This window comes from Marmota flaviventris, chromosome 10 (genome assembly GCF_047511675.1).
Source record: "Marmota flaviventris isolate mMarFla1 chromosome 10, mMarFla1.hap1, whole genome shotgun sequence".
Taxonomy (NCBI): domain Eukaryota; kingdom Metazoa; phylum Chordata; class Mammalia; order Rodentia; family Sciuridae; genus Marmota; species Marmota flaviventris.
The window spans coordinates 119,009,772-119,020,576 of record NC_092507.1 but is presented as its reverse complement, the minus strand read 5'-3'; the positions used below and the strand labels follow the sequence as shown (position 1 = coordinate 119,020,576).

Sequence of the window (10,805 nt, the reverse complement as noted above, 5' to 3'; positions counted from 1 at the left end):
CTCAAGGCTGTGAAGTCAGTGATGAGATCATCCTGCCTGGCTCTTGATTCTCCCCAGCTTCCCCCAAGTGTGGCCTCCTGATGTTACTGTCTGCCACCATGAAGGGGTAGCTTGCCCCGGCTTGAGACTACCCGTGGGAAGTGTCACGCTCCTCAGGAGATGCCCTGCTGATTGTGAGGGCCACATAGGAGAACATCAGACTGCACGGATATGCAGTGTTTTAAAATAGTAGTTCAGTGGAGACTAGACAAGATCACCCTGTCTCTGCTCCCCAACCCCAGGGATGAGAAACGTGAAAGAATAGAATTAAGCAGCCAAGCTGGGTTTAAAGGCTCAGGGCATCTTAGAGCCTGGCTAAGCAGATTGGATGTGGGGAATATACAATTGGTGCTGCTGGGTGGCCAGTGCATAATTGGACACAGATTTTCAGGGCCTGTCTGAAATGCAGGCGGGGGCACCCCGCAATCGGGCTAGATGGCAGATGTGATCTTGGATAGGGATATGGGTGTAGAGAGACTGGGAAATGAGGCCATGGATGGGTTGTGGGTTGGAGGCAGCAGTGTGGGGAGGAAGGGTTGGAGTGGATCAGAGCGGGAAGGAGCGTCTCAGGATATGCTCAGCACTCGCATGATGTTGGTATAGCCAGAGCCAGGTCGCCAGCCTGTCACCACAATCACCAGGTCCCCAATACGGAGAAAACCACGGAGCTTTCCTGGGGAAGGGAAAGAAGGTGATATTCGTTGAGAGGCCTAGACCAGCCTGGTAATAAGAATCAGCAACCATCCCCAACCCCCTTCAAGGCTACCCTGTAGGAATTGAGGCACTTGAAGCAAACTGTTGGCACCACAGGGAATGTAACCACTGTGGCATTTTAAAGCTGTGCAGTGTCAATGGGGGGAGGTGGTGCATGGTTGCTAAGTAGCAAGGCTGCCCAAAGAGGTCAAGTAGGATCATATGACAATTGTCAATTCGATTTTCATTCCAGCTGTCGAGCTTTCTCCTCTCTCCTCTTGCTCCTATGTCATACTGGGCTCAAGCCACCCGGCACAGACAGCAGCTGGATGACATAAGGATGGCTCTGCCCTCTCTCTCAGCTTAACCCCCACCCCCAGCATTCAAGCTACTTCTCAGTCTTAGTGACTCTTACAAGGACAATCTGGAATTGAAGGAGAGGGGTAGGGCTTTTTTGAGTGGTGTGTGAAGCCAGGTTGAGGGACTCCTGGTACAAATGCAGGGGAGGGAGGGAGGGACGTCTGGGAGCTCACCACTCTGAATGCCAAATTGGACCCGGCGATCCACATCGTCTGCCCAGATGGCCTCTGGAGGTTCTCTGTAGAGCAAGGGGAAGACTCCTCGGCATAGGTTGACCTGGCGGGCAGCCTGGGCGGAGCGGGTGACAGCAATGACTGGGGCTCGAGGTCGGTACCGAGACAGAAGCTGGGCCGAGCTGAAGAAGAGCAAGAGAGGCTGGGGCTGGGGCTCAGCGGTAGAGCGCTCGCCTAGCACGTGCGATATGCTGGGTTCTATCCTCAGCACCCCATAAAAATAAATAAATAAATAAAAGGTGTTGTGTCCGACTATAACTTAAAAATAAATATATATATATATATATATATATATATATATATATATATATATATATATATATGAGAGCAAGAGAGGGTTGAAACAGGAGACAAGTTTGAATTGTGGTTCTAGGTGTCACCAGGAAACTGTGTGACCCTGAGGAAGTCATCACACTTCTCTGGGCCTTGATTTTCTCCTCTGTAAAAAGTGACTCAAAGCCCTTTGACAAGGGCACTCCCTGGCCAAGGTCCTGCCAGGTGCAGGTCTGGATCCTCCTGCCACAGAATAAGAATCTACCAGAAGATATGATAAGGAGAAACCTTTTTAAAAACCATAAAGCCATTCAGAGAGTATGCATTTATATAGTACTTAATTTATATATACTACTTAATGTCTCTTGCTAACCCTCAAAACTCCATGAGAAACAGTGGCTGACATAGACCTGAGTGTACGGAGCAGGGCTATAGAGTCCAGGTGAGTTTCCCATGGTCTCATTGCTAAGATTCAGAACAAAGACTTGAACTCAGACCGACTGGCCCATCTGCAACACTTCAGAATTGTAAGGCTCTGCAGGCTAAACGGACTTGCCTCGGAGACCTAGGAACCCAAATGCCCTGAAGCCAACATGCTCAGGGATGCCATCCTGCCAGTCCTCTGGAATTAGATGACCTGAGTCCTGGTACACTCCAAGATCTGCACCCCCGGCCTCTAGTCCTCACAGCCGTCTCTCTTCTTGCCCTGCGGCACTGGTCTTCATCCCTGATGGCCAGACAACTCTCAGGTCCATGGCCCAGTCCAGCCTACCCTTAACCCAACGCCCTGTCTGGGCTTCCCAGTGTCCCCCTCACCGGCCAGTAGTGGTCAGAACGATGATGGCAGCAGCACAGCACTTGAAAGCGGCCTCCACAGCCCCGATGGCAGTCACCTCAGTGGGGTCACGGCTCAGTGGCGCTGCCCTGCGCAGCTCCTCAAACAATTGCCGGTGGTACACCGCGGCCTCGGCCTCCCGTGCAATCTGCAGGTACCAGAAGGTCAGGCTGGCAAGGGACAATGGGGCCCAAAAAGGGTTTGGGTCCCCAGGCCATCGGCCTTTCCTTATGAGTTCCTACCGCGTGCTGCATCTTTACGGCCTCCACGGGGAAGTGGCCTTTGGCAGTCTCCCCTGACAGCATGATGCAGTCTGCCCCATCCAGTACAGCATTGGCCACATCGCTGGTCTCCGCCCGTGTTGGCCGGGGCTTAGTAATCATGCTCTCCAGCATCTGGGGACACCATGGATGTCAGAGCTGTAGGAAGCACACTCTCACTGGAGTCCTTGACAAGCTACTTCTCTGACACCTAAACTCCCAGAGTGCCCTGAAAATCAGGATCACAGTCACAAGCTGTGTGACCCTGGCAGTTCAGTTTCCTCAACTGAAAAGGAGGGTCACAATATCTCTACTTAACTTCACTATTTGAGGATCAAACACTGGATGGCATTGTCCAAAGACCCAAGATGTGGATATTCACCCTCAGTGATCCCAAGACCACAAAGTGTCCCAGGCCCAAGGATCACTCCAGACCTGAGTGGCGCAGACGACGGGCTTGCCTGCCAAGTTGCACCGCCCAATCATCATCTTCTGAGCCAGGAAAACCTTCTCAGCTGGGATTTCGATGCCCAGGTCTCCCCGTGCTACCATGATACCATCGCTCACCTCCAGGATTTCGTCAAACCTGGGTGGTTGGAGGAATCAGGGCTGGAGCAGAACCGGGAGATGCCATGGAGAAGCGAGCAAAAGAAGAGAAGTGGGGGGAGTGGTTTGTCCCCATAGTGCCTGATGGGGACAATGACCTAGCCTCACTTCTTCACGCCTTCGTGGTTCTCGATTTTGCTGATGATTTTGATGCTCTGTCCCTCCGGCCCCAGAGCAGCCCGAACTGCAGTCACATCGCTAGCTTTCCGCACAAAGGAGGCAAAGATGATGTCCACACCATGCTCCACCCCGAAGCGCAGGTCCAAGACGTCTTGCTCAGACAGCCCAGGCAGGTCAACCTCGGCACCTGGCAAGTTTACGCCCTTTCTGCTGCCCAGAACGCCACCATTCTCCACTTCGGTTACTAGTCCCTCTGGGCCTGCAGAGAACCAACTTCGGTGAGGACTGTGAAGGGACACCAGCCTTGGACCCTCAAGAGATCAGGAACCATGTCCCACTCATTTCCCGGCCCTTGTTCTGGCTCCTGCACCAAAGGCCGGTTATGTCTGTGCAAGACACAACCAACCCGCAAGACCAGTTCCAACCAGGTGAAAGCAGAAGTCTGGATGCTGGGGACTCCTGAGAAGAGTGGGAAGGACACATGGCCAGGGGAAGAGTGGGAAGGACACATGTCCGTCTAAGGGCGAATGGGGGAACCAAAGGGAAAAGAATGTGCCCAGCGTTTGTGCGTGGTCAGGGCGGGAGGTGAGTCCGCACCGATGTTCTGGACCACTAGGGAGATGAGTCCATCGTCAATGAAGATGCGGCCCCCCACCGGCACAACCTGGAGGATATTGGGGTAGTCCACCCACACGGTGTTCGCGTCCCCCCGCGTCCGGAACGCCGGGTCCACAGTCACCAGCACTTGGGAGCCCTTCACTATCTCCACTTCGCACTGCGGACCCTAGGCGGAGAGCCAAAGCAGACCTAAGTCCTGCACGCACGTCCCTGACCGCTCCCCCAGCTCCGCCTCTGGCCCCGCCCAATTCCCTGGGCGCTCTGGGGTCCCCTTCTCCACCCCAGACACCGCCGGCCCCAGCCCAGCGGCTCACCCCCTGCAGGATTCCAGTACGTATCTCCGGTCCCTTGGTGTCCAGAGCGATGGCCACTGGCCGGTAGCTGAGCGGGGAAATTGCAAAGCTCTCCACTGCCTCCCGGATGTTGGCGATGGACTCAGCGTGGTACTGGGGAGGAAGAGGAAGCGAGATTTCCAGGGAAGGTGACTAGGGCTTGGGGCATCCTCCAGCCCCGCCCTCTACCCCCTCCATTCGCTGCAACCTCGTGGGAGCCATGGGAGAAATTGAGTCTTGCAATGTTCATCCCGGCCTTGATCATCTCCTTGAGGCGCTCCACTGAGCGAGATGTGGGCCCTGGAACCAAAGATCCTGCTCAGACGGCTTTTCCCCCACCCTGGCAGACAGACAGCCCACCACCACCCTCAAAGGCACCCCACACCACTGGGGTCCGGTTACCTGACCTTTATTCCTTAATGTAACCCCTGCACACAGGTTCCAAACTCTTTTTTCTTTCTGCAGCCAACATTCGCCCCTTTGGGGAGGCAGTGCTGCAGGGTTCTTAGAGGAAGGTAACCTCAGCTAGACCCTAGGTAAGCATGTTGGCAAGTGACCTAAGTTCTGTAGTGTGGGGGTTATCACAGGGCATGAGAGGGGTAGGGTCCTCATTGACTGAGAGCTGAGTTCTAGCTAAGTTGCCCACGCAGGGCTTGAGCTGAATTTATGATCCTCTTGCCTCAGCCTCCACATAGCAGGGAGTACAGGTGTGTGTGTGCCACCTTGTCTGGCTTCATCTCTATCATTTGATTGATTGATTGATTGATTGCTGGTCCTTGCACATGCTAAGCATGCACTGACCATTAAGCTACATTCCCAGCCACGGTCTCTATCATTTTACCGTCATTCTTTGGCGATCTCAGTCCCATCTATATGCAGACATTCCCAAAATTTATTTATTTTAAAATATTTTTTAGATGTTGATGGACCTTTATTTTATTCATTTATTTATATGTGGTGCTGAGAATCAAACCCAGGGCCTCACACATGCTAGGCAAGTGCTCTACCACTGAGCCACAACTCCAGCCCTCCCAAATTTATATTTCAGACCTTGCTTGTAAACCCAGAGTTGTATATTGGACTGACTGCCTACTCTACGTCATCCTTGGATATTTTATTTTTTTTGTACTGGGAATTGAATTGAATCCAGGTGCACTTTACTGCTGAGCTACATTCCCAGACCTTTTTTTTTTTTTTGGTGCTTGGGCCATGTGCATGTAAGGCAAGCACTCTACTAACTGAGCTATATCCCTAGCCCTCTTTTTCTTTTTAAAATTTAGTTATCTTTTATTTTGAGACAGGGTCTTGCCAAATTGCCTAGAGCCTCACTAAATTTGAAGCTGATGTTGAACTTGCAATTCTCCTGCCTCAGCCTCCGGACCTGGGATTATAGGCATGTGCCACTGCACCAGGCCCCTTGGATGTTTAACATGCGCCTCAAACTCAACACATCCCTAACTTTCCCATCACAGTCTTTCCTGCCCACTTGATACTGCCGACTTCCAGTTCCTCAGGCCCAAACCTTGCAGTCAGCTGGGTGTGGGTGTGCCTGCCTGGGATGCCAGCTATGGCAGGGGTCCTGCCACAGGAGGGTCACAAGTTTGAGGCCAGCTTCGGCAACTTAGCGAGACCCTGTCTCAAAAAAATAAATTAAAGGGCTGGGGTTGTGGCTCAGTGGTAGAGCGCTTGCCTCGCATATGCCCTGGGTTCAGTCCCCAGCACCATATAAAAATAAAGATATTGTGTCCATCTACAACTAAAAAAAATATTTAAAAAAATAAAATAAAAAGGGCTGGGGATGTAGCTCAGTGGTTGAGTGCCCTTGGGTTCAATTCTCAGTACCAGAAAACCAACAAAATTAATCAATTAGTAAATCCTCCCCCACCCCCACTGCATCAATCCAGTTGATCCATTAGGACATCTTGTCTTCTGTACCTTTAAAATACATTCAGAATCGGCCTGCTCTGGCCATCTCCACTGCCACCACCTGGGCTGAGCCGGAAGTACTGCTGGAACAGCTCTGTCCTGCCCCGACCCCACCCCGGATCTATTTTCAATCCGGCAGTTTGGAGGGTTCTGCTAAATATAAGTAAGAACTTGTCACCCCCGGATTGCTCAAGACACTGCAAGGCTTCCATTTTATTTGGAGGAAAATTCGACTCAAACTCTGAGAATGGCCTCTGAACAGCCACTGTCCCATCCCTCCCCTCGTCTCTTCATATCTATGCCCTGGCCCCTTCCTGTTTTCCAGCTTTCTTAGGACTTGGGCACCGATTATTCCCTTGGCCTGGAACTCTCTCCCCAGCTATCAGAAGGCTCATTCTCCCACCTCCGAGTTTTTGTTTGTCTCCTTTTTTTCCAGTACAGGCTGCCCTGGCCTCCCTGATCAGGACTGTAACCTGCCTCCCGCTCTCCCACGCATGTTGCCCCTTACTACACTCCCTTTTTATACAATACTTATCATTTCCTAACACACTAAATTATTTACCTATTTTTATTTTTTTAATATTTATTTTTTAGTTTTCGGCGGACACAACATCTTACATCTTTATTTGTATGTGGTGCTGAGGATGGAACCCGGCGAGCGCGCTACCGCTTGAGTCACATCCCCAGCCCCATATTTACCTATTTTTAAAAAAATAATATATATGCATACATATATATCTTTAGTTGTCAATGGACCTTTATTTTATTTATATATGGTGCTGAGAACTGAACCCAGTGCCTCACACCTGCCAGGCAAGTGCTCTATCACTGAGCCACAACCCCAGCCCTATTTACTTATTTTAGGTTTTCATTTTATTTCTTGGTGGTACAGGGGATGGAAACCAGGGCCTCATGCATACTAGGCAAGTGCCCTTCTATTGAGCTACATCTCTGGCCCATTTACTTACTCTGTGTGTGTGTGTGTGTGTGTGTGTGTGTGTGTGGCTGGGGATTGAACCCAAGGTAAGCACTCTACCAACTGAGCTAGGTCCCCAGCCCGGAATAAAGATTGAACCCAAGGATACTTTTCTACTGAGCCACACCCCCAACGCTTTTTATCTTTTTTTTTTTTTTAGAGAGAGAGAATTTTTTTAATATTTATTTTTAGTTTTCGGCGGACACAACATCTTTGTTTGTATGTGGTGCTGAGGATCGAACCCGGGCCGCACGCATGCCAGGCGAGCGCGCTACCGCTTGAGCCACATCCCCAGCCCGCTTTTTATCTTTTTGAGATGGGGTCTTGCTAAGTTGCTGAGGCTGGCCTCAAACTTGTGATCCTCCTGCCTCAGCCTCTGGAGTTGCTGGGATTACCAACCTGAGCTATTGCACCCAGCATCAAATACTTGTTGAATGAATGACTATGTCAAACATGTAGAAGTTTTGGGCTGGGGTTATGGCTCCAGCAGTAGAGCGCCAGCCTCGCACATGTGAGACCCTGGGTTCGATCCTTAGCACCACACAAAAATAAACAAAATAAAATAAAGATATTGTGCCCATGTATAACTAAAAAAAAAGAAATGAAAAAAAAAAAAAGCCCATGTAGAAGTCTCAAAGGAAGAGAAAGTTGAAGAAGCACCTCGATACACACCATTGTGCGAGGCTGCCAGGGAATAGGTGGCCTTACCGATGGTGGCGATGATGCTGGTGCTTCGAGCAGCCACAGGCTCGGAGTCAATATCCAGCAGGCAGAGATGTTCCAGGAAGGTGTCTGCCATCGCGGCAGACAGCTGCTGCTTCTGGAAGAAGGCCGTGCCCAGCTCCTGGGTCAGCTGGGCCACGCTGGCACGCCGCAGATATCCTGCTGGCCCTGCAGTCGAAGGGGGCTCAGTAGGCACAGGCACCTGCCTTCCTCCCAGCACTTCAGTACACCCTGTCCCCCTCCCCTGGGGCCCCCAGTTGTGTGTGGAGCTCTTCATGCCTACATTATCTTATTTACTCCCAGCCGTTCCACAAACAGGTAACATTAAAGCTCTAGAATTATCCCAGTTTTACTGATAAGGAAACAAGGCCTGAGAAAGAAGAAATAAATTGCCCAAGATCAGATAACTTGTAAGTAACAGAGATAGGGTTCAAATCTGTCTAACTCTGCGACTAACTTTAAACTCAAGTTCTTTTTTTGAGATGGTTCTCACTAAGTTGCCCAGGCTGGCCTCAAACTGGCCATCCTCTTGCCTCAGCCTCCTGAATGGCTGGGATTACAGGCATGGCCACCGTGCCCAGCTAGGCTCAAGTTCTTGACCACCCAGCTGTACTGATCTCCCAAACGGCTTGCCCTTCAGCTACTGACTTGCCTCAGCCTCAGCCTCAACCTCCCTTCTGTCTGGTTCACAGTGGCACCTCGTTAGCCAATCCTGGAATCACCCAGTTCCCTCTCCTGAGGCCCCTGTTTACTTCCTTCAAATCCCTGGCAATCGGCCGGCTTCCCTAAACCCTCCGGAGTATCTTCAGTCCACTCAGTGCTGCTCTAGGCCCAGGTTGGGGGCCCTGTAGCTCGATCCTGCCCAGCCCAGAGGAGCCCCATGTGCAGACGCACCTTCCATGCTCCTGCACCTGATCTGCCTCTGTGGCTCTGCTCCACGTTGTAGCACTATCAGAGGCCTGAGGCCCAGCTGGTTAAAGTGTCACCAGAGTCTTTCCTGCCAATGGAAACCCTGTACTCCAGGGACCAGAGTCCAGGAGCCACGGGAGTGCCCCACGCTTCCCATGTTGCAGGCCCCCTCCTGGCCTGCCTTCAGGGCCTGCACAAGAGGCCCGAGCCAGTCGGTAAGTTAATACAGAGGACACTCTGATAAACATGGATAGGCTCCAAATTCCTCCAACTCCCGTTCCAGCTTTCCACCCTGTTTTCCCCTCTGTTCAATGATTTCCATTCCCCTCCTTACCTCCTGGAGCCCCGATTAGGACAGACATTGCTAAGTCTTTTTGGGACTGCGAGATCCATGACCTAAGCTGCTGGGGTGGAATGTTCTCCTGGACTGACATGCTTCCAAAGCGTGGGCCCAGGGCTGCCAGAACCGTGGACTGGGAGGAGAGAATGACAAAATTGCTGTTCTTATCTAAGTGAGCCAGAAAATAGAAAAGGGGCACACCCAGTAGGCAGCCCCATCCCCACACAGAACCCCTCCCCTAGACCTGCCAGCTCTCTGCCCCTGCCATTCCCCTATCTCACTCAATGTATTTCCTTCTTTTGGTACTGGGGATTGAACTCAGGGGCACTCAACCACTGGGCCACGTCCCCAGCCTTATTTTGTATTTTATTTAGAGACAGGGTCTCACTGAGTTGCTTAGCAACTTGCTTTTGCTGAGGCTGGCTTTGAACTCATGATCCTCCCACCTCAGCTTCCTGAGTGGCTGGGATTACAGGCGTGCACCCTTCCTTCCTTTTTTCTTTCTTTCTTGGTACTGGGGAATGGACCCAGGGACACATTACCACTGAGCTAGATCCCCAGTCCTTTTATTTTTTTTATTTTGAGCCAGGGTCTCACTAAGTTGCTGAGGGTTTTGCTAATTGCTGAGACTGGCCTCAAACTTGTGATCCTCCTGCCTTAGATTCAATAGTAACTGGGATTTCAGGAATGCACCATTGCACCAAGTTCTTGGTCAATTTTCAATTCATTCATACGGTCTGTTCATGAACCTGAATAGAGATTTTTTTTTCCCAAGTGATATAATTCCTCCTTCTTTGTACTTACTGTAGTGAGCCCCAGGTGGATCTAGGAAGAGAGGTTTTAGAGTAGGGACTGGAGCCTGAAGAAAGAGGAAGGAAGGGAAGCCCTTTGACAGTGTTGTGGGACCCTCAGTTTTCCCCTTTGTTTCTCTGTCCTGACCAAGAAATACAGAAAGCTTGCTGTGACCTGGCCAGCCACATGTTATCTCCTGCAGGATTGACCCCAAGCTGAGACCTTGAACATTCCCAGGCACTAAAAAACTTGTTGCTGATTAACCATGTTGCTAAATATATAGAAGCCAAATTCCTTCCAACCTCACGTAAACTCCATAACCCCAATCCCACCTCAGCCATTGTCCTTGTTTAGAATATTCCTCTTCTTTTGGTTCCCCATAAAAATACGCTTCAGCCCTCACACTGCCCTGTATGCAAGTCCCCCTAAGAAATGCTCTGTACTGATCACCCCTGCGTGTAATGCTTCTTTCTTTGGAATCCAAAATGACCCCATCTTGGGATGGTTTGGGAAGTCCCTGTGGAATTTTCCTGATTCCACTTTTGGGCAACCCTAGCTATGGGTTCAGCCTTTTGACAAAAGAGTGGGGTTCTCTGCAAGGGCTTTGATGACATCATCCTTATCACAACATTAGCTAACATTTGCATGTTTGATACTGCCCAATGTTCACTAAGCACCTACTCTGTGTCAGGCCCTATGGATATGGTGGAGAGCAAAACAGAAAGGGCCTTTCTCATCTATGGAATTTACAATATAGTGGGAAGACAGAT

The 10,805-nt window shown here is 50.7% G+C and overlaps 1 protein-coding gene across 3 annotated transcripts; it reads right to left on the bottom strand.

The window, feature by feature from the left end:
• Positions 1-306: 306 nt before the first annotated feature.
• Pklr (pyruvate kinase L/R) lies at positions 307-9,376 on the bottom strand. 3 transcript variants are annotated; one of them, XM_027920917.2, is made up of 11 exons: positions 9,238-9,376; positions 7,980-8,162; positions 4,578-4,669; positions 4,352-4,483; positions 4,017-4,203; positions 3,408-3,678; positions 3,129-3,279; positions 2,676-2,828; positions 2,415-2,581; positions 1,266-1,447; positions 307-712 (listed from the first exon to the last, which is right to left on the bottom strand). In XM_027920917.2, exons 1-11 carry the CDS (start codon positions 9,335-9,337, stop codon positions 606-608), a joined length of 1,725 nt encoding a protein of 574 aa, XP_027776718.2. In that variant the 5' UTR covers positions 9,338-9,376; the 3' UTR covers positions 307-605. The 3 variants fall into 3 exon arrangements, with proteins under 3 accessions (XP_027776718.2, XP_027776720.2, XP_027776719.2); XM_027920919.2 differs by having other exon boundaries at positions 3,261-3,279; XM_027920918.3 differs by lacking the exon at positions 9,238-9,376 and adding an exon at positions 8,889-9,030.
• Positions 9,377-10,805: the final 1,429 nt, after the last annotated feature.

What these genes read in the sequence shown, in the direction of transcription:
- Pklr (XM_027920917.2), bottom strand. Translation starts at nt 9,337, where the DNA reads ATGTCAGTCCAGGAGAACATTCCACCCCAGCAGCTTAGGTCATGGATC. An exon ending in CCTAATCGGGGCTCCAGGAG is followed by an intron (nt 8,163 to 9,237) that starts GTAAGGAGGGGA and finishes CTTCGACTGCAG; the next exon opens with GGCCAGCAGGATATCTGCGG. An exon ending in TCTCCCATGGCTCCCACGAG is followed by an intron (nt 4,484 to 4,577) that starts GTTGCAGCGAAT and finishes CTTCCTCCCCAG; the next exon opens with TACCACGCTGAGTCCATCGC.